Source organism: Rhinolophus sinicus, linkage group LG02 (genome assembly GCF_036562045.2).
Source record: "Rhinolophus sinicus isolate RSC01 linkage group LG02, ASM3656204v1, whole genome shotgun sequence".
Classification (NCBI taxonomy): Eukaryota; Metazoa; Chordata; class Mammalia; order Chiroptera; family Rhinolophidae; genus Rhinolophus; species Rhinolophus sinicus.
The window spans coordinates 99,243,561-99,267,379 of NC_133752.1; the positions used below are offsets into that span (position 1 = coordinate 99,243,561).

General features: G+C 40.8%; 1 protein-coding gene across 1 annotated transcript in view; it reads right to left on the reverse strand.

The window, feature by feature from the left end:
• Positions 1 to 3,943: 3,943 nt before the first annotated feature.
• Positions 3,944 to 23,819, reverse strand: part of DHTKD1 (dehydrogenase E1 and transketolase domain containing 1) — a 42,190-nt gene continuing 22,314 nt past the window's right edge. The window contains exons 7-17 of the mRNA XM_019710274.2: positions 22,776 to 22,974; positions 20,698 to 21,010; positions 19,735 to 19,819; positions 19,101 to 19,240; positions 14,099 to 14,249; positions 12,934 to 13,040; positions 11,956 to 12,120; positions 9,669 to 9,751; positions 9,160 to 9,329; positions 6,184 to 6,269; positions 3,944 to 5,351 (exon numbers count right to left, since the gene is read on the reverse strand). Of these exons, the coding sequence (XP_019565833.1) occupies positions 5,250 to 5,351; positions 6,184 to 6,269; positions 9,160 to 9,329; positions 9,669 to 9,751; positions 11,956 to 12,120; positions 12,934 to 13,040; positions 14,099 to 14,249; positions 19,101 to 19,240; positions 19,735 to 19,819; positions 20,698 to 21,010; positions 22,776 to 22,974 (1,601 nt within the window). The 3' untranslated portion in view covers positions 3,944 to 5,249. The remainder of the gene's footprint in view (positions 5,352 to 6,183; positions 6,270 to 9,159; positions 9,330 to 9,668; positions 9,752 to 11,955; positions 12,121 to 12,933; positions 13,041 to 14,098; positions 14,250 to 19,100; positions 19,241 to 19,734; positions 19,820 to 20,697; positions 21,011 to 22,775; positions 22,975 to 23,819) is intronic.

Below are 23,819 nucleotides of genomic sequence, written 5' to 3' on the forward strand. Positions count from 1 at the left end.
CCATCCCTAGGATGGCTCTGCCTGGGAAAGCTCAAGGCTGCCAAAGAACTTACCTTTTGTTCCAGCCAACACCTATGGTCTCTGTCTCCATAGGTCGTGGGGGGGCGGGGGTAGGAGTCTAACTTCCATAAGCTTCAGTTAACAATCCACATGGGTTTCATTTGGCCCAAACCCCCCTTCCTGTTTTCTGTAATTTTCTACTTCCCTGAATCTATGAACACCCACTTACCCTCCTCCCTGTTCCCTTATTCTCCTTTAAACCGCCCAGTCACCAAATCAATAGTCAACAAATCAAAGTTGAGTTTAGTTTATGCTGACCTGTTGTAACTATTGCAACAGTATATTACTGTCCTACGGGGCGGCCTACGAGATCTCTGGTCCCGCTCCCCACATAAGAACGCAGTATATGGCTAGGCCAAAAAGGAACACCCACAGAGCCATAGATAGGGGAGTCATACCACTGTAGTCTCACTGGAGGCTGGAGTCACACGACCTGCAACCTGCTGTCCGCTTCTCTGCCTGCCAACTTGCTAACTGCAATCTGCGCTTGCCAGCCACCATCTTCTTGCTAGCCCCCATTTTCTGCTAGCGTAGCCACGGCAGTTATATTAGTGGCCAATAGCTCACTGGTTACAGCTGACGGCCAAATAGCTACAGCTGATGGCCATCCAATCACAGTTGATGGCCATTTACTACCTGAACCAGTACCTTTCCACGTGAGGTTGAGAACCTGGCTCTGTCCCCACAATTACTGATTAAAATCTGTCCAGACCACCTTCATTAGTGTCTGGCTTTATCTTTGAACACACACACATGGCTTGCATGGGTCTCTGTTCCACTTGAGGTCATCTGAGACAACTTGAAGGCTGGGACTTGGCTTGTCAGAAGGCTTTCTCACTCACAAGTTTATCATTTGATGCTGGCTGTCAGCTAAGACTTCAGGTGAAAGCTGTCAGCTCCAATATCTCCATGGGACTTTTCCATGTGGCCTGAGCTTCCTCACAACATGGCAGCTGGGTGCCAAGCCATGTCCTTGGAAGTGAGGCACTATTACTTTCAGTGCATTTTATTTATAGAGGCAGCCACTCAAAGGCCTACTCAATTTCAAGAGGGAAGGGAAAAGAGTCCACCTCTAGGTGGGGATGTGGCAAGGTTCTGGAACAGCATGTGGGATGCAAAATAGTACTCTGGCCACTTTTGAAAATGCAATCTGCCCTAGTCACAATCTCACATCCCATGACTTGATTTTTACCTCATTCTACTTTGTATCAGTCATTTTCATACTTGTTTAATCTCCCTTACTACACCATAAACTTCTAAATGGCAAGGAGGGTCTTAATTAAGTTTTGTATCATCTACAGTAACCACAAATGGTTGACTTAAATATAGTTTGACACTAGATTGTGAGCCAATTTCATGAAATAGTATTCTGTCAATGAAGACGCACTAAACTGAAAATCTAATTGATAGAAGGAGAAGAGTAGCCCGCACCTCTCTTTACTACCTATTTCTGGGACAGCTCCATGTTTCAAGTAAGAGCCTGGAAATAACCTTCGACACTCTAGATAACTTTTGTTAATTACCCTTCCAACATTCTTCAGTCTTTCTACCACTACATGCTACTGATGACTTTTCCTTGTATAACCAAAATATGCTACCTAATGTACATTAAGAATATCACTCCTCCTTGACCTCCCACACTGTTTTTAGGACATCCAACAAAAACACTTCTCTTTCTACAGGTAAAATGCTTTGTCTTCTCAAATAGATTGTTAGTCCATTGAACATAGAGGGCAACCCATTTTATCTTTTATGCCTAAATAATTCTACAAGGTGTGATCACAAAATACTGTAAATGTTTAAATTAAAAAAATAGTTATAGTAAAAGACACATTGCCATTAATCTCCCTCAAAATATTCCTCCTTGCTTAGAACACACTTATCCCATCGTTCTTGCCATTTTCTGAAGCAGTTCTGGAAGTTCTCTTTCGTGAGTGTCTTTAGTTCTGCTGTTGTGGCTGCCTCGATGTCCTGAATTGATTCAAATGTTTACCTTTCATGGTCATTTTGACTTTGGGGAAGAGCCAGAAGTCGCACGGTGCCAGATCCAGTGAATAAATTAGATGAGGACACACCATAATGTTTTTATTTGACAGAAATTGGCATACCACAAGCGATATGTGATACAGAGCCCTTCCGCTGTGATCACAAAATACAGTGAATGCTGCTACCGAGTGCCATCCCACAGAAAGGCAGGGATCTTCAATACGGGAAGCAGTGCGTCAAACCTTAGTAACAGTGGGTGACAAGTTTCAACTTGTTTGGTGCAGTCAGTTGGGTGTGAGCTATGGTTGAGAGAAGGTGTGTTTTAAAGTGTGCCATAAATCATCCTCCATCATGACAAACCTCCGTGTCACACATCGCTTCTGGTATATGGCAATTTATGTCAAATAAAAACATTACAGTGTATCCTCAGCCACCTTATTCACCAGATCTGGCACCGTGCGACTTCTGGCTCTTCCCCAAAGTCAAAATGATTCAGGACATCGAGGCAGCCATGACAGTGCAACTAAAGACACTCTCACAAAAGAGGATTTCCAGAACTGCTTCCAAAAGTGGCAAGAACAATGAGATAAGTGTGTTTGAAGTGAGGAGGAGTATTTTGAGGGGGATTAATGGCATTGTGTCTTTTATTGTAATAAATTTTTTTATTTAAACATTCACTATATTCTTTAATCACACCTAGTAATGTCCAGTTCAATGCCATAATGCCATATATGCAACAGATGTCTAATAAACTATTTATTGAGGAAATACTTTCATTTCTTATTTTTGTTCAATTATAGCTGGTTCTCCATATAAGTCAGAGAAGACACAGGGAAACAACACTAAAGTAGTATACTTTCATTAAAAGTTTTAAATAGTTAACTGATTTTGCAATCGGCAATGGGGAAATAACAGTCTGCTTTACATTGCTAAATATAAAAAAGACAATGAATTACTATTCCACAGAGTAATTTAGGAGTTGTTTGTGTAATAGTGTCTTATAAATGTTGAGGAGGTTTAAAGATTTTGTCCAAATTTCCCAAAAATGTAATAGTTTTAGCCCGCACCCTGTGAGAAGCTGAAGATGAAAACCAAATATCCAAGTACATCCAAGAAAAATGTAGGCACAGCATTTGGAACCTGAAAACCCCAAAGTCGTCATTCTTAATCTATGACTTCCTGTGTAACCCCTAATTTCTTTAAACCAAAAATCCTCAGTTTCATAAAAGGGACATTGTTTTTACAGTCAGTCAAGGAATTTTTAAAAAATAATAAAACTTCAAAGGTAATACAGTCAGCCTAAAAAAGTCTATGCTTTAGAACATAGTATGATTCCGTAGAGCATATGTGTAGAAAACATAGGAAAACTGAGATAAATGGTTCTTATAAGAAAGAAAATTTTATTTTACTAAGAATAACGTGTCATTTTAAACAAAATTAAAATTTCTTCCTGGTTGTTAATATTTCTATTCACTGAATACCCAATTTGAGCTCTATATTTCTTTGAATATGAAATTTAGCATAGATAACTATAAATGGGATACAAATATCACATTGTCAAATTTTTAAGAGGAATAAAGTAAAATATTTTTATTTTACCTTATTATATTTTTATCCCATATTTTCTCATGGGAGTATTTAATTTGGATTTCTTCAAATGGTCTCTTCCTCTTACCCATGTTACTGTAGTGATTAAGAATAAGGTTAAGTTACATAAGACACATTTCACGGCTCAAGTTGGAGAAGATGTGACAAGAAACCATAAAAGGATTTATGAAGTATAAAGTTAGAAATTTGGAGAGATCTAAACTTGAAAAAAAAAAATTCGAGTATTCCATCTCTTATATTAGACTTAGACTTTTAAAATATTTTAACTCAGGAAACCAAGAGATCTGGAAAAAAAAAAAGGCTCTGCTTTTATTCTTTTTTCTAGTTCGGTATACAACATTGATAACTATTCTCATTAAACAGTCCTTTGTAATTTTACTTTGTAATTTTACATGAGTGGCACCAAGTTACATGATTTATAAGGCTTGACACAGAAAGGAATAAAAGGGATGTGAATATTACAGAAATGTTAAATCAGTACACTAATGAATACATTTAAGACGTGAATCGTGAGTCTACTGCTGTAACTAGAACAACTCATTGATTCTGAAGGACATTATCAGTTATTTACCCGTTAAAGTGGACAGGGCGTTCCAGTGCCCTTGTACTTCCCCACCATTTCTGAGTAAAACAGTGTCACAGCACAAGAATGGTTGATGGCCTCTGCAGCACCAAGCCACGGAAAGCTGCACAGTTTCTGCTGTTTAGTTATGCTTCCAGCACTACGTTTCATTTCAGAGTAAGGGAGTGGGTTGGTGAATCCCCAAGTTCCTGGCTTTGGGAAATTCCCACTGTCAAAGTCACAGAGCTCCTTAAACACCACAAATAAACATCATACTGCAGCAGGGACTTTTAGAGGCAAGACTGGTTAATCAACCAGGCTGAAATCCACATATCAGACACTGAACGTCAATTTAAAATATGACAATATCTCTGCAAGAACAATTTAGGAAAGAAAGATATTATGGTGAAACAGACCACAAATCAATTTCGTTGTAGCCAAAGCTCTATAACTTAATACTATGCTGAAAGATCATACCTACAGATTGGCATTTAATTTATTTAAGTATAATGGGTACAACGATCGAGAAGAAAACAAATTATGACTAACCTGGTTTTGCTACAATGTTTGGGGAAACATCTTTCAGTGGCAGAAAAACAGCACCAAAATTGACACAAATTAAAATATTAGACTTTGAATAAAGAAGGGGAAAATTAATGACGGTGATATGCATCAAACAAATCGAAAGGTAATGTTGAGACAATCTATATGTATCTATGAAGTCAGCCTAAAGAACTTTTTCTGGGCATGTACAGTTAATGAGAAAGAGTGGCATCTGAAAAACTCTGGATAATGACCTACCTGTGTAACGCACTCAGAACTTAGCAAAATATAACACTATGGTACTTTTAAGGATAAAAGTTCCTAGTACTGATTTCCTTGGCTAGTCCACGTATTCCAGATTAAACGGTCTTCATCAATCCCAGATCTTAGCTTTTCATATTACCTAACGGAAAGAGAGAGTAGAGGAAGCAGGCCTTTCTTTTTACGGCAGTTTTCTTAACAGGAAGTCGTCTTTCTTCAAAGGACATCATCAAGCAAAGGTCTTGGTGAGGACATCTTCATGCTGCTGCAGGTGAACGGTGCCGATTCCTACAGCAGGTGTTGGCAAAGGGGGGCGGCTCACAAGGCGGAGCTGTCATTGGAGCCGGAAAAAAAATAAAATGACATTTTACCCAGTCAGAGCTCTGCTTAGTTCACACAAGGAGGTACATGTATTTCTCTTAGCTTGGTTAATATAAGTCATCTTTTTGGAAAAATAATAAGTTACACAGATTAGAGGAGATATACAAGTATGTCACAACTGAAAATAAACCAAATTCCAGGCATGATAAGGTAAGATAAACTCTTGAATTTGTCCTATGCTTCAATAACTATTTATTGGTTTTAGCTGTAGCATTTTCTAAATTAGAACTATTTACATGTGAAAATGATTTGGGCCGAGAAAACTAGTATCACATGAGCAAATTCGTTCTAATCAAAGCAGAATAGAAAGATAAAACAGCACAACTGCCCTTCTCGTTGTTTTTCCCTTCCTAGAGCATGACCAGGAAGAACTTGGCCTTTGAGGATCCCAGCTGTGGGGATGGGCCTGGAACAAGCATCACTATGTGGCTCTGCTCCCAGACCGTGAAATGAGCCTGTTCATCACACTGCTCCCCAGGCCGGGATGTGGACCTTAGGACAAGAGTGCCGAGTAGGCTACTGGGAAAGTAGCCCACAGGTAAAGGCTGTTACTTTTGTAAGTATAGTCACTTTATTTTTTTATATTATACTAGTACGTACACATAGATAGCTTGGTAAACACTCAGCATCTTATTCTGAAAGAATAGCTTAAAACTAGATATTATACTTTAGCTTATCTTTAAAAGAACTGGACTCATAACAGGAAATAAACCCAACTTGTTGGCGCTCCAGGAGAAACAAGACACACGCATAAAACACTACATGTGAGACAAAGCTATTACCTTGCAGGCCAGTTGCTTTTCAAATCTTGGAGAAACAAAGCACCACGGACCCATGTTCTGAGGTTCCTCCTGACTCCAAATAAAATCTATAAAAGAAAGTTCATCTCAGTACCTTAAGTAAACACACACACTGTCGTGCGGGAGACCCTGCTCGCTGCACCATTTGTCGTGCAGGGCGGCCTGAGGGGTCTCTGGTTCCGCTCCCCACATAAGAACGCAGGATATGGTGAGGCCAAAAAGGAACACCCATGGAGCCATAGATGGGGAGTCATACCACTATATTCTTGCTGGCGGCATCTGCCTCTCTGCAAGCTTCTCTTGCTAGCTCAGCCACCATCTTCTTGCTAGCCCCCATTTTTCTGCTAGCGTAGCCACAGCAGTTATATTAGTGGCCAATGGCTCACTGGTTACAGCTAACGGCCAACTAGCCACAGCTGGTGGCCATCCAATCACAGTTGATGGCCATTTACTACCTGAGTGAGCACCTTTCCACGTGAGGCCTAGAGCCTGGAAACTGCACTCCTGGCTCTGCCCCCCCCACACACACACACACACATGCATGCATCTTTCCAATATGGTGTAGTGTTGCTTGTCTTTTTTTTTTATATAAATGTGTAGTCACTTATCTACCACTACAATCGTGATACTGAGCACCTCTGTCAACACAAAAAAATTCCCTCATCCTGTCCCTTTGTACTCACTCCTCCTCCCACCTCCAACCTCCAGCACCCACTGACCTTTCCTCTGCCCTACTTTTGCCTTTTACAGAATGTCACATGAATGGAATCATACAGTACATAGCCTTTTGGGTCTGGCTTCGCTGAGTTAGCTGATCCATTTGTGATTTTGCCTACAGCAGTTCACTCTCTTTTATTGTTGAGTCATATGATACTGTAGGGATGTACCACAGATTGTTTATTCACTCACTGGTGGAAGGACGTTGTGGTCATTTCCAGTTTGGGGCAATTATAAATAAAGCTGCTATAAACATTCACATGCAGATTTTTCTGTGAATGTGTTTTCCATTCTCTTGGATAAACACCCACGAGTGGGACTGTTGGGTGGTATGGTAGCTCTATGTGTAACTGCATAACAAACTGACAGACTGTTCCAGAGTGTAGGTACCAGTTTGTGCTCCCACCAGCAGTGAAGGAGGGTTACAGTTGCTCCCCATCCTCATCAGCACTTGATAGTGTCAATTTGTTGTTCTGTTTTCATTTTAGCCAATCAAATAAGTATGCAGCCATATCTCAGTTTGGCTTAATTTGCATTTCCCTTATCACTAATTATGTTGTACATCTCTTCATATGGTTATTTGGTTATTTGCCACCTGGTTCTTTGGTAAACTGCCCATTCAGTTGTGGGGACAGAGCCCCAGAAAGTAGTTTACAGGCTCTCGGCCTCACGTGGAAGGGTGTTGGCTCGGCTGTGGCTGATTGGCCATCGGCTGTGGCCCGTTAGCCGATTGGCCGCTGGTATAACTGCTGCAGCTACAAAGGAGAGCCGAGGACTGCCGAGGATTGCCGAGGAGCCGCCGAGGAGAGCGGAAGAGAGTAGAGGAACAGAGTCGAGGAGAGTGGAGGAGAGTCGTCAGTCGGTCGGTTGGTGGAGGAGCGGACAGCAGGTCGCGCGTCTGGTGGGCCCAGCCTCCAGTGAGACTATAGTGGTATGACTCCCCGACCTATGGCTCCGTGGGTGTTCCTTTTTGGCCTCACCATATCCTGCGTTCTTATGTGGGGAGCGGGACCAGAGACCCCGCAGGCCGCCCCACCTGAAAAATGGTGCAGCGAGCACGGTCTCCTGCACAACACAGTTCTTTAAAAAATTGGATTATATAAATGAACAAACAAAACAGAAATAGACTTATGGATACAGAGAACAAACTGATGGTTGCTAGAAGGGAAGGGGTTTGGGGGATGGGTGAAAAAGGTGAAGGGATTAAGAGCTACAACTTGGTCGTCACAATATACTCACAGGGATGTGAAGTACAGTATGGAGAATACAGTCAATAATGTAAAAACTATGTATGGTATCAGACGGGTACTAGACTTGCCACACTTCGTAAATTATATAAATGCCTAACCACTGTGCTATACATCTGAAACTAATATAAAATAAAATTGAATGTCAACTATAATTTAAAAAACTTATAGCCACAGAGTGTGAAGTACAGCATAGGGTATATAGTCAATGGTGTTGTAATAGCTATGTACGGTCAGAGGGGTAGTAGACTTGTTGGGGTTATCACTTTGTGAGGGGTTGTAAATGTCTAATCATTATGTCATTTTGTACACCTGAAACTAATAAAAAAATTGGATTATATGTGTTCTTTTGATAAATTTTAAGAACTCTTTAAACACCGTGGATAGCCTTTTGTCAGATATCTATTTGCAAATATTTTCTCCCTGTTTGTAGCTTGTTTGTATTTTCTTTGCAGTACCCTTCACAGTGCAAAAGCTTTTCATTTTGATAAAGTCTAATTTTTCTTTTATTGAACATGCTTCTGGCGTTATATCTAAGAACTTTTTGCCAAACCCAAGGTCACAAAAATTTTCTTCTAGAAGTTTTATGGTTTTACATTTTACATTTATGTCTATGATCAATTTTGAGTTAAAGTTACAGTACATAAGTTAAGGTATATGAGTTAAGGTACATAAAGACATCCAATTATTCTAGCCCCAGCTGCTGAAAAGGCTTGTCTTTCACAATTATAGTTGATTTATCATAACTGGCAGTATAGCATCGATTCCCTCCAAATGCCCAAGAAATTAGAAGTCTTGAATGGGAGAAGGGGAGACTGAAAGAAAGACCAAAAAAGACAGGGATACTGGCTGTCACAGTATTATTTTCCTATCTCCAGATTCCATGAGATGCAATTTTCTAATAACTCTCCCTGCCCCCGTAACCTCCTTTCCTTTTAGAGAGTTCCAGTAGGTTTCGGGTGTGTGAAGAGCGAAGCACCCTAACGACCTTTACCTTTAACATGCTGGTATTTGCTCATCTCCTGTTGTAAGGAGTCCAGTGGGAAAGGGCACAGTTCCTCTATTCGGATGATGGCAAACTCACGCTTCTTAGCCTCCAAAGATTCTCTCTGCTTCAGCAGGGCATAGAAGTGTTTGCCACAGCAGAACACTAGACTCTTAACGCTGTTGGGTAGAAAATGGACAGTGGGGTGGGGGAGAAATACCTTAAAGAATTGTACCAGGAGAAAAGGAAACCACACAGATTTCAATGCTTCACTAATGAAGGGAGGGGGACTCTGCCGTTGGGTTTAGTCACATGTGACACCCTGGCAAGTCTTCCTGAGCAACACACGCCTCCAAATTTCACTCTCCATGCACTCTAACTCCTACCCCCACTGATTTAACGGACTTCATGTCAGGACAGAGGAGATTTGGGTCACTTTCGGTTCCTTAACAGGAGCTCGTTTTCCCACCAATTAAAATTCTGCTGCCGAGTATGAAAACAGATACATATCAAATTACTTTTTTGGATCCACAGATGAATCACCAATGACGGGTTTGAATGTTGTTCCTGGTGCCATTTCTTGAAGAGTTGACACAGCTGCCTAAGGAGGGAGGAAAAAGCCACAAATCTACCAACCAGTGGAAAGGAGCTGAAGATGCTTTTACTTATAAGGGATCTTTACCAAGAAATAGTATCAAAACTCTTGCCTAGGACTGTAAGTAAACATATGCACTAATAAATACAATAGCTTTCTAAAAAATATCAGTTCTGAACACTTTTCCTGCGGTAACATAAGATTGCCTTCTGTCTGGCGCCACAATAAAGTTTTAAGAATCAAAATTTCATTTGATCATACAACTTTATTACCAATAAAAAGCACATTTTAATATTTTGGCATTACAAACGACATTTTATACAATGTATATTATGAGTCAAAAAAGCTAAGCTAGGGCAATCATTTCTGTCTTTAAGTGTTTGATTATAATTTATGAGTGAAACCTATTCAGTCGGAACAAGTAGGAACAATATGGGAATATTTCTGTGATACAAAGAAATTTTAGTGATGAGCTCAATTTAAATAAACACTTGTTGCAAAGAACTTAGAGCACCAAACTGATGAAGCCGAGGTTGGGGATGTGACCCCCTTTGCCATCATCTAGTCAGTTTCCCTGCAGTCTAGTCCCAAATGGGGCTGTGACATGTCGAGTAGGCCGTGTGGGCAGCACATTGACGGTGTGTGACATTGTGATACAACCTAAAAACTTAATATTAACTACCCAGCCATTCTTACGACTAAATAACATGTGATCTTTCTCCATTTGAAATAGACCCTTTGTCAGTCCCACTTCCTAGGGCAGTTCAGAGTTGGATGGGAAGTTGGGGTGGGATTTAAATACACTTCCCATAGCCCCGAGTCATGTTTGCCACATGGCAAGTCATCTCCCAAAAGGCCATCAAAAAAAGCGTTGACTTATATTCTGATAGATCACTTATACCAATAATCAAATTTTAGCAGGAAATCAGAATTCAATAATGTTTATACTCATTTTCAGTTAATAAAAGGACATATGTTTAATGAAAATATTTGACTATTTAACAAGAGTAGTTTTTCACTTGCAAATCTATAGGATAGTTGTTGATATTTTTTAAGGCTCCCTAATAAGGCCTCTTTTATTTGATAAGTTATATATCAGACTTGTAGCCAGGGATGGAATATTAGGTCCAGAATATGAACTCTTATTCTGTTTCAAACAGCAAAAGAGAATCTCAGTAAAATTTCTAATAGGTGACTTAATACTTGATAATAAGATATATTATATTTAATTTCATGACATTCAGTATTGACTCCGAGAGTCAGAACTAGGCTGAGGCCAGTGAGGCACCTGGGGTACAAAATGTAAGGAGGTGTTCACTCCAAGGTCACACAAGTACTGACCGTGACAGTCTCCGCACCCCCCTCCAAATGCCAGGCGGTGCTTAAACACACAACCAGTGACAGCAGATCACTCACAACTTTCCTTGACACCCTCGATTTTCCAAGTCTGCGCTCTCAAACCTTTGTGAGGAGCACAAGATTGTGTTGAACAGCCAAATCCTAAGTGACATTTCACCGCAGGAGTTGTGTCCAAGTAAATGCAAGTTTTCCGAATGTGAATCCTAATTAAGACTCTCATATAAAACTGAAAATAAATGATAGAAGATGGGACAAGTAAATGCTGACTAGTATTTATTACCTTGAACTCTGCCATTTGAAAACTAGTATATTTGTGTGATTTAAAAAGCATGTTGTGCACTTAATATTTAGTTCAGGTAAACCAAGAGAAAATGTACACTTTTTCAAAAGGTGGACTTTGAAAACAGTGTGGCAATAGTTATATTGTTATAATATGCATATTGCAACAGGAATCTACCTGTGATAAATCATTTAAGAGAAAAAATCTAAATAAAAGTCAATGAATAAGACCACTCATTTACATCAAAATAGTCTAAATTCCCAACTTGCTATTAGTAGCATAGTAGTGCCTAGATCATTTGGACTTTTAAACTCATTCTAAAAAATTGTTTCTGCTAAGATCAGGATCCCAGTGTGATTGTATCTACTTCATGACAGTGAAACTGAGAGCTACCTATATTTATAGTTATTCTTGAAAGGTTGGGGAGGGAAGGACAAGGCAGAGAGAGAGAGAAAGCCAACTAAAACTAAAAAGACGTTTCTGTAACTTAGAAGTATCATGAGATACAGAAAACAGGAAAATGTAGTAATGATGAGAGGACAAAGGCTTGCAACCAGCTTTTTCTACTTACAGGGAATCTGAGTAACATCTTCGGAGAAGCAACGATGAGGGGTTTTCTGAAGTTCCGGACCATCTGTCTCCTGAGCAAATGGAAATACTGTGCAGGAGTCGTGGGGTGTACCACAAACATGTTCACTGTGTCTCCATCCACCCCCTCCTCTGCGCTGTCACACATCTGGGGGAGAAAGGAGAATGTTCAGATCATCGCATTCAATCATAATGACACATGCTCGCCAAAGGTCTCAATAAGGAGAAAAGACTTTCCCTCCATCACAGAAAATACTAGAAGGTAAATTTACAGCCTATGAAGAATTAACAGAGGAGAGGTATGATGGCTCCTCCATCTGCCTGTGTCCACATATTTGAACAAGATTATTCCCAAACACAACTGTTTGCAAGAAACCCCTGGAGGTGATCTTTTAAAAAATACAGATTCTGATCACTGTTGGGAGTAAGATGGTGGAAGGAAACCCTGTCAGAATCCCACTCTCCTAATGAAATAAGCACAATTATAGTTTGGTTTGTTTTTGTTTCTTTGTTTAAAAGACAAAAACAAAATTCAAAGCAGCTAACAAGGTTGAAAAGTTAAGAGCAAGGAATTAAATCTCAGAAGATCCTGGTGGGATAGAAAGCTGAGGCATGGCTCCTAACCCCACCCCACAAGCAGTGAAGAGAAAAGAGAGAGTCAACAAAATCCTGACAATTCTTACTGGTCCCCTCCAGCTAGAAGAGAGGGTGTGAGTAGGCAACCCAGGGGGAAAAATAAAGGCAAAATCAAGAGCAGAAGCCCCTACAGAGCTCAGTGGAGGCAGCGGGGCTGCCAGGTTGCCGCTTGCAGGGCATTGAATGTGTTTCTTTCAAATACTACAATGTCTTGACACTTTAGGGTGCACATAAAGTATCCGCAGGAGGCAGGGAGGCAGTCCTAGTTCAAAGCACCAGGGAAACAGGAAAACAGTGCTGGGAATCCAGGAGGCATTGAACGTACCTGCAGGAAACGCTCTATGCGACAAGACGAGTGGTCAGGTCCAGCCCCATCATACCCGTGCGGAAGGAGGATGACAATGCCACTCTGGAGGAGCCACTTGGCCTCTCCTGGAAAAGCAGAGGGAGGGAGTGAGGCCTCTCTGAGGCAGGAACAAACAGTCTGACGTGACTTGGGGAGCGGAGCAAATGTGAGTTTGCTGCCTGAGCCCCTAACGCTGTTTTCATTACACGCACTCTGTAGCATTGCCACCCCATACTTGGGAGAAAAATGTCCATCCTACTGTCTGAAACCCCAGAGTCACACATGCTCTGGGCTTTAGCAAATAGAAGACAAACTCAATGGTGAACATCCGGCTTCCAGCAACAGTGTGGCCACTGTGACTCCACCTCGGGCACAACTCTTGCCAGGACTGGGCAGCCCCTATCGTTCCTCATAGCACCGCTGACAACACTTGCCACTGTCCCCAAGCTGAGGAACAGTTTCTGGACATGTCACCGTCCAGTCTGCCCAAAGCACTTCTCTTTTTCACACTACAAAGTTACAGAGAAACACAACCGTGGGAAGGAGGTGCAGTGCACACTCAAAATCCAACAGCGGTTACCCCCCAAAATGGGGTGAGAGTCTGGGGGACACTCAGACTTCTACTTTATATAGTTTCAATTGTTACAGGAAGCAGGTACTATTTTTATAAATGGTGATTATATACAATAAAGATGTACAGCTCCCAAGGTTCAGAGACATGAGTGTCCCTGGATCAAGGGAAGCAGATTTTCAAGGCTGCCATTCACTCTGATCACAAATCCTCACTATGTCATCTTCGCCTACTTGGGGTTCATTCCACAGCCACTCAACAAACCCCAAGAGCAGACCTGCAAGTCAAACCACCGAGGAGCTGGCAGGTACATGCCCTGCTCCCCACAACCAGGCACATTGCCCCGCAGACGGGAAGGTGCTCTCTGCATAGCCGCTGAGTGGCACCCACCCTCCAGCCACTTATTTAATGAGCTGAACGCAGTCATGTCCCAGTGGGTTAAGGGCAACCCCCAACTCTCCCAAGGGGCTGTGGTACAAGGAGTGTCGTAAGCAGCTATGGCCCCTTTTCATTTATTTGTCCCCATGAGGCCGGTACCATGTGGCCCCTGCACACCCATGTGCCAACACCAACCTCCGGAGATGAATGTGTCAAAGATGATCTGGGCGCCATTGAAGAAATCACCAAACTGAGCCTCCCAGAGGGGCAGTAACTTAGGGCTCTCGATGCTCATCCCGTACTCGAATCCCAGGACGGCCTCTTCTGACAGTGGGCTGTTGCTGACCTAGAGCACAGGAAGGGGACAGAGACACTGTCCAGCGAGGGAAGCTGCCACAGGAGTCAGTAAAGGTAGAAGCCTCCCATTTATACCAACCTCTCAAGAGGGCAGAAGGGCGTAGAGAGGGGCTCTGTTTAGTCTTCTCCGCGTGCCTTTGAGAAAGGAGCTCTATGCCCTCTATGAGGGATGCATATGGGGAAGTCGGGACAAAGAGAGGAAGTGATGAAAAAGGTTGGAATATGGGCATTGAAGGCTTTCCTCACAGATAAGCAAAATTCACTTCTTAGATGACCCCGCTTTGGACCTGAGAGTAAAACTGTGACATATAAGCTTTTTAAAACATGCCACAAAACAAAGGGGAAAAATGACCCCCAAAAGGCTTACCTTGGTTAGAATCCATCATTCGAATACCCTCTTTGCACGATAGGTCACAAGTACCATCATGATACGTTAAGGTACAAAAGGCAGAATATACAATTACATCTCTGAGGGCGCTACAGCGGCATGACAATTAAATGCAACATGATTCTGAGCTGGGTGTGAGGACCAGGTGGCAGCCCTGCCACAGTGCTCATTTCCTGACTTGAATGGTGATATCATGGTAATGTAGGAGAATGTCCTATTTTGTAGGAAATACACAGTGAGGGCTTCAGGTTGGTGGCCTGATGCTTCTAACATGATGTCTCACGTGTTTCAGAATGAGAAAAAGTTCCTTTTGCATTATGCATCCAACTTTTTTGTAATTTTGTGCTTGTTTCAAAATTTTTCTAAAAATCATTTTTTGAAAGTTACATATCTGTAGAATATTATTTGTCGAGAAAAAGGAATGAAATGCTGACATATGCTACAACATGGATGGACCTTGAAAACGTGATGCTAAATGAAAGAAGCCAGCCACAAAAGGCCACATGTTGTATGATCCTATTTTTATAAAAAGTCCACACTAGGCATATCAATAGAAACAGAAAGTGAATTAGTGGTTGCCAGGGACTGAGGGTGTAGCACAAAGAAGGAATAGTGAGTGGCTGCTAATGAATACGGAACTTCTTTTTGGGGTGATAAAAATGTTCTGAAATTAAATAGTGGTAATGGTTACAAAACTTTCTGTGAATACACTAAAAACCACTTCATTGTACACATTGAAAGGCTGAATTCTATAAGTTATATCTCAATAAAGCTTTTATTTTTTAAAGAAACTCTAGAGAAAAATTACAACTCTGTGATGATTACAACTACAAAAATGTATGGTTTATATGGATAAGCACTCAATGATAACAGAAAATGAAAATAGATGATTTGTTAGCATGGCAGGATTATGCTTAATTTATCTTTTCTGATTTCTATTTTGATTTCAGTTATATCAACATAATACATTAATTTTAAAAAGGATGGCTACGGCTTCCTCTTCCCGTAAGAAACCTGAGGTGAACTCTGAAAATGGTTCCCTATTCACTTGACCCAGAGAACCCCACAAATCATGTCAATCGAGAGGTCCAGATCTTCGTGTTCACTTTAAGAACACTCGTGAAACTGCCCAGGCCATCAAGGATATGCATATCTGAAAAGCCACCAAGTATCTGAAGGATGTCACATTACAGAAGCAATGTGTGCCATTCCTTCGTCACAATGGTGGAGTTATGAAGTATGCCCAGGCCAAACAGTGGGGTTGGACGCAGGGTCGGTGACCAAAAAAGACTACAAAATTTTTGCTGCACATGCCTAAAAATGCAGAGAGTAATGCTGAACGTAAGGGTTTACATGTAGACTGTCTGGTCACTGAGCACAGCCAGTGAACAAAGCTCCCAAGATGCAGCGCGGAACTTAACAAAGCTCGTGGGCAGGTTAACCCACACACGAGCTCTCCCTGTCACATTGAGGTGATCCTCACTGAGAAAGAGCAGATTGTCCCTAAACCAGAAGAGGAGGCTGCAGAAGAAAAAGATCTTCCAGAAGAAACAAAATCTTACAGAGAAACACAACCGTGGGAGTAAATTCAGCAACAAATAAATGCTAACAGAAGTGGGGGGAAAAGACTGTTACGTTTCTCAGAGTGTGTTATAAATGGGGTTTGGACTGGCCACTTCCCTTGCACCTCTGCCTGTCACCGCCTCCCTCCTCATCTCTTTTCCTACCCAACGCTGACAAACCCAGTCATATTCTAAATCCATCCCTCTTCCACTTCTTCTCCTGGCTTCATCACCGAACTCTTCTTTTCTGAACCTCTCCTCATTGGCTTTCTCCTCTCAGCAGATGGACAATCGAAAGCTTAAAACCTAAACTAGAAATATTCCCTGACCAGTCTTCTCTAGTTATTGCTTCTTTTCACAGTCAGGCTTCTAGAAAGAATGATCTAATCCACTGTCTCCACCTCCTTCACTCCTGTCTACCTTTCAACTAGTATAATCTAGTTTCCGCTTTCACCACTCCACCAAAATAGTTCTACATAAAAATAAAGGGATAGCCAAAGGAAAAACAAAACAGCTTTACATGCGGTCAACCCTTGACCCTCCAGTTGCCAAATCCAATGACCGTGGTGCTCTTCCTCTTATCTGACTCATCCTTCCTTGAGGTCAATGACATGGGGACTCCAATTCTCCTCCTGCCTTCCGGGATGCTCTTTTGGCAAATGCTTTTCCTTCGCCAGCCCCTTAAATGTTGTTTTTCCCAGGACCCATCCCTTGGCCCTCTTCTCATTCTGCTCTCTCTCTCTGGGGGATTCTCCCACCCTTGTGGTTTCATACACTCCTATACTCTAATACTTCCAAATCTGTATCTCAAGACAGATCTGCTACTTAACTTCAGATACACATACCTAATTGCCCGATAGAAACTTCTATGTCATTCTGCTGTCTTTAAGTCAAATGTCCAAAACTAAATCCATCATCTTTCCTTACCAAACCTGTTTCCTCTCCTTTACTCTCTGGGTGAGGGCCGTCAGGTGAGTGTCCGAGTCAGGAAGCTAGGAGCTAGCCAAGCCTAGTCTTTCTTCTTCTCCACACCCCACATGCCACTAAGTCCCATAAGCTGTGGTTTCCTGAATAGTTCTCATATCTGGCCCCATCTTCCATCTGCACTGCTATTGCCCTACTTCAGGTCCCTGTGATTTTCTGCCTAGATGATTGAGAAGCCTCCTTAGAAATTGTCCTGAGTTCTCATCTTTTTTCATCTTAGGTTTCCAAAGTATTGTCAGGAGTGATCTAACATGAAAATCAGCTCATCTGTTCAAAATTCCACCATGTTTCTCCTTTAGATAATACTCAAAGTCTTTCACAATGTTGGTAGTTCTGTCTGGCCTGTCTCCTCTTTTTCACTCCTGTATCCATTTTGCAGTTTAACCTCTGGTTATGTGAAGCTATTTGTAGTTCCCTGGGCACATCAGATCCTCTTACTTCAGTTTTCTTAGGTGCTACTGGGTCCACCTCGAATGTTCTCCCTAAATGTATTAAAATAGGCAACTCCTAATGTCCTTCAAATGCCAGCTGAAATCTGGCTTCCCCGAAGCTTTTCCTGACTTCCCCAAGTAGATTAACTGTTCCTTCTATTGTACTTTGCACACTTTCATATCTTATTTACTTGAACCTGTTAATGTTTTTATTTATTCCAAAAAGTATTTAAGATGACTTGTACATATACATAATATATAACTTGATGGTATAAACATAAGTAGTGGGAAAGAAGAGAAATTAAGATTGAGAAATAGAACAGAGTTAGGGAAAGACATAATCCAGTCACCTACTCACTTTTACTAAGGCTACAATGGCCTCTAACCCTTTCCTAGAAGCCATTATATATTTTTTTTTGAAAAGTGCATATATTCATTATTTTATTTTCTGATTTTACTATTGTCGTTATTGATAAGGAAATGCTCTTCAGTCACACAATTCATAGTATGTACACAAGAAAGACAAACCAAGATCAAGCAGGAGTTCCTCCCAGGGTCTTCAGATAAAGGACATGGTATTATAATAGATAATATCATGTATTATCTATTAAATGTATTAGATAATACCTTGCCTCCTGATAACAGAGGCAAGGCATTTAATAGGGGCTTTTAAAAGAGTAATATTTAAAGGTAACTGATACCATATATCAAATCACAATTCAATAAGAGACATTGGTGGGGTGGGGAAATACTAAACATTTTAGTATCTACATCACCATTCTGACTTAATCCAGGTGTGGACTTTAAACTAACTTTAAGAAAAGATGAGCTGTATGTCCTTTAAATAGTCTTCCTGGAGTTTTACTTTTGATACGTGAATTTTTAAATAAATATTGAGTATCAGTGAACTCCAGATTTTACTCTCAAACAAATGGCTATCATAGGAAGATGACATGCCACTAATCATACCTTAAAGGATAATTTATTGTAATAAACACCATGTGCCAGGCACATGCTGCCTGTTGGAGAGATAAAAATGAAAAGACTCAGCCTCTACCCTTGACTCTAACAAGTATATCTCAGCGACCGGCACATGAACATACATAATACATATATTTATCAAGCCTACTAAACCTTAGGGAATAAAGTAACCTGAGGAAACGGCTTTCATTTTTAACAGGAAAGAAATATTGGCTATTTATTTACATCTTTGGCTTATTTAATGAATCCAGTCACATACAGATTATAATGTCAATTTTTGAGTGACAAAGTAAACATCCACTTGACATTTACAGGATTATAGTTAAGTAGCCAGAGAAAAATAACTGAATCTGCTTGCTCGTATATTATTGGATTCCAACACTTCAAAAAGCATTGAACCCAAAGTTGCCAACATCTGTTTCTATTTGCTTCAAGAATCCTGTCACTCTAATCATCAGCATCTGGACTTTATAGCAGATAATAAAACATCTTACCTCTAGAAATCCCTTCTGATTAGGGTCCATATGGTTCAGGGGAATGTAGGTGTCATCAGTCTCCTGGCAAACCACCATTGCATGCCTTTGACTAAAAGTTCCACGGCCAACATCTTGGCCACTCAGACGCACATTAAAACCTTAAGCAAGCAAGAAGGAAAAGAAAATCCAGGTTGCCATAAATAATGTAGTAATGGTAAGACACGGTGACCCTGATTTTTTATACATCAGCTCATCCTGAGAATTTCCCTTAGGATAATAGATTATCTTTAATAAAATATACCTGTCCAAAAGTCTGTAGTCAAGATGAGATTGTACAAGAATGGAGAGTCATCATTTGCCCTCCATTTTTTAGAGGAGAATATCTTTCTAATACATCCGGCCCTGAGCCCTTTGTTTTCCAAGCATAATTGCTCTATTCTCTCATGAAGGCTGTCAACATGAGTCACACTAAGACTAAATAACATTGTCAAGTAAGAAAAGATAACATGTTTGGAATCTCTCTAGTCAAAACAATAGGAGGCAGTTGTAACCCAAAAATCTGCAGAGATCACAGATTTTTGTGATTTACAGAGTAACAAACGTCATATAAACCATTCCCTGCCAGCTGTGCAGCTAAACAGAAACGTCTTACCTTGAGCAAGTAATGAGCCCAAGGCGAGAGCTTCTGCTGTGGCCCAGTCCAACCTGGTTCCATCCATCACCTTCTCCAGTCTGGACTGTGAAAGTGAAGGGGAGAAAAAAGAAAACTTTTAAGAGTCCATATTTTTTTTCCCCAAAGTTCAAAAAATGCAGTACAACATGTTAAGTAACGTTAAATAAAACATTAAGTGAAGAAGGATACATGCGAGTCTGGTAGCAATTATATGACATTTTATAACAGGCAAACACTCAGGTGCTCAACTTAGTGGTTAAACCTGTGGATGAATGCGAGGAGACGGAACTGTATTTGTACTATTCTATTTCTTCAGCTGGACGGTGAGTACGTCGTTTGTTTTAATAGTCTCTCTACCTATAATAAAAACCCATAAAGGAAGCTAGTGTTTTAAAAATAATTCACAGTAAAGGTTCTTTATCCAGGTTTAAGAAAGATGAAGACCTTGAACTCCTTGTTCTGCTTTTAGCACTAAAACCCGAGTCCCAGGCAAATCGGGACGGTCTGTCACATCCATATTTAACATGAGACAATGTGTAAAATCTCAACTGGTTTAAGGGTCTAAATAGTTGACTTCGGGTATATGTGTGTTGATTTGTATTTATTTTATTTAAGCCACCCAAAAGAATGAAAGTGTTTTCTAACCACTAGTCAGAAAAATCAAAACACGCATTCCTGTATTGCTGTATTTTTAATAAAGTGCATGAAGTACATATAATGTATCAAACATGTATGAAGGAAAGAAAGAAGGAAGGAAAGTAGACAAATTCTGAGTTAATTGACTACCAGTACTGAAGCACTACTGGGCGCTTCCTACAACCTAATGACACACAATAAACAAGTGAATTGTCAAGTGAGTTAGCCAACCCAGTGCCCAGACCAACACCAACTCCTTTGCTGCACAGGACTGGCATCATAACCGGAGATTTCAGCGCCCCCTACCTGAACATACATCTTCAGAAGGTGACTGTGCATCTGGAGTTCCTCCGGCACCTCCACAGACTTCCCGCCAATAAACCTCAGCAGGTCTAGGGGCACACCTGTGTTCCAGGTGGAAATGCGAGCTTCCGGCTGAACCAGACCCTGCCAGTGGGCCTGCAGGTGAGTGGCAGGGGGGCTATAATGAGCCATGTTCGTTAAATGGTCATTTAACTTTGCGTAGTAGGAGGCTTTGATTTCTGACACCTCGTCCTGGGTCATCAGTCCAATGGCAATAAGGTGCTCTGCATATGTGTCTGGAATGCTCTTTCGGGCTCTGTCGAGCAAAGAGGGGGAAAAATAATCTGCTTTGTAAAACCAAAGAGACATACACGGTCATTGTCGAAGGGGCTGTAGAGTGCCATCGCTGTAAAAAGGCACGTAGGAAACGTTTTAGAATTGCACAGAGGGTGTGGCCACACAGCGCTGTATTAAATGCCACTGAATTATTCACTTTAAAATGGTCCATGTATGTTATGGGATTTTCACTCCAACAAATTCTCCCCCCCCTCCAAAAAAAAAGCAGTGGTGAGTAAAAATCTTGTCCAGGCAAGCAAGAGAAAACAAATTTATTTTTATAAATTTTTGTCTACATTCGGGTAGAAATAATTCATAGTAGTTTTTCTATGAACTGTAAACTCTGGATGGTGATTTACAGGCCTGACCTACATTGTCTACCTATTTGGCCCCCCATTATTTAAAGAGGGGTTAAATCCAAAGTTGCTGACATCTGTTTCAGGTGGCTGTAAGAATCCTGTACATACTCAGCACCTGGTTTTTATAATAATGACAACATTTGTATGAAACTTTTAAACTATAAAGTCTGTTCAGATATATTCTCATATTGAATCCTGACAAAAGTGAGAGGTAGGCAGGATAGATTTTTTTTTTTAATGGGGCCCGGAGGTACATCAAGTAATTCAGCTGCTAAGCTCAGAGATAAATAGAGAATCCAGATTTGTTCTTCCAAGAGCCATCTGCTACCTACGACCAGAAAGGACCATCAAATATCACCAAGTTTATTCCTCTGCTTTAATTTAAGTCTATGAGGAAACAAGGTACAGAAGAGGGATCTATTTTATTTTCTAGCATGTAAAAAGGAAATTCCAAAGTGACATATTCCTCTGTCACATTAACCTTCAGACTCAGTGCTCTCCAACAGAAATATAATGCAAGCCAATGTGGAATTTAACATTTCCTAGTGGTCACATTAGAAAAGGTAAAAGGAAACAGGTGGAATTAATTTTAATCACATATTTAACTCAATCTATCAAAAATATTGTCACTTTAATATCTAATGATATATAAAAATTGCTTTTTAGATAGTTTACATCTTTTCTTCGTACTACCGTGTTTCCCCGAAAATAAGACCTAGCCGGACCATCAGCTCTAATGTGTCTTATAGTAAAATAAGACCGGGTCTTATATAATATAAGACCGGGTCTTATATAAATTGTTGCTCCAAAAGACGCATTAGAGCTGATGGTCCAGCTAGGTCTTATTTTCGGGGAAACAGGGTTAAATCTGAAATTTGGTGTGTGGATTACACTCACACACATCACCATCAGGACTTGTCACATTTCAGGTGTTCAGTAGCCACTTATGGCTTGTGTCTTCCATATTGGATAATACAGTTCTGGACAGTCATTAAAATCTATTATATAACCTCTTACCAAGACATAAAGTTAGGTCCCCATCTATAGTTTGCAGAACTGGATCGTGGAGGTCCTGTTTCTGATCCTGTCACTGCTATATTAAGTGACTTCAGGCAAGGCTCTGCCTAAGCCCTCCTATTCCGTCTACCCATCCGCTACGTAGGGTGGTTAAGTTGCCCCCTTTGTCTATTCATCGAGGAAATATGTAGAGTTTGAAGAATACGGGGACCATCCCAGTCTGCCTAGGGCTGTCTCGGTTCTAGCAATGAAAGTTTCACATCCCGGGCAAACAGGAAAGTTGGTCACCCTACCTCAGAGTGTCTAATAAAAACCATAATGTGAACACTGCAGGAAAGAGGGCATATTCATGAAGGTGTATCCTTGTACCTGATGATCTTGTACATGACCGGGTTGGTGAAGAAGGGCTCATCCAGCTCGTTGTGGCCCCACTGCCTGTAGCATAACAAATCAATAATCACGTCCTTCCGGAACTGGCGCTGGTATTCAAAAGCCAGTCTTGTGGCACGGAGCACTTCCTCTGGGCTGTCTCCATTGACGTGGATGACGGCACAGCCCACAAGCTTCCCTGAAGCAGAGAAGACCGAGATGACGTGGGCCAGTTCACCCAGCTGACACAAGCTCAGCACCAAGTCCTGTTGTATGCGTGGGGTGGCGGGGCGGCCTACATCCTCACAGGGAGTTGGGGTTGTTTGTTAAGAACCCACACGTTGGAGTCCAGCTGACAAGAATGAGTTCAAGTCCTAGCTCTGTGATTTACTGTGTGACCTTGGTAAAGTTATGAATCTCAGTCTCCCTACATGTAACACTGGGATAAGAGCCCCTACCTCTTAGTCAGGTTGTAAAGGTTAAACGAGTTAATGCATATAAAGTTCTTAAAAGTGCATGGTATATAACAATATTTATTTTGTTATCGTCATTATTACTATTATCATTCCTCCTGAGATAAAAGGGTCATGAAAGAATGCATCCTAGAAAAAAAAAAAGGACTTTCTCTAAAGAGAAAGAATGATTTTTCAGCAACTACCCACAAAAAATTCACACAGACAACCCCAAAGGCATCCAGGCCAGTCTCGGTATAAAAACAGGATAGTTACTACCCTCTAACAGTTCTGACAACTGTGTGAAATAGGAACTTGGTAATAAAAGCCCTGTATTTCTCTTAATACTGCCAATTTCCACAGGTTAAACAAGTCAACTTTGCTTCTTCACATCTCATTTCTAACGAGACTACTTAGCCAAATTTAGTGGCTGAACATATCCTTATATATATATATATATATATATATATATATATATATATATACACACACACACACATATATATGTATCTATATGTATATATATATATACTTGACATGTTACTATGTATAAATTTAAGGTATATAGTGCGTTACTTTGGTACATTTATAT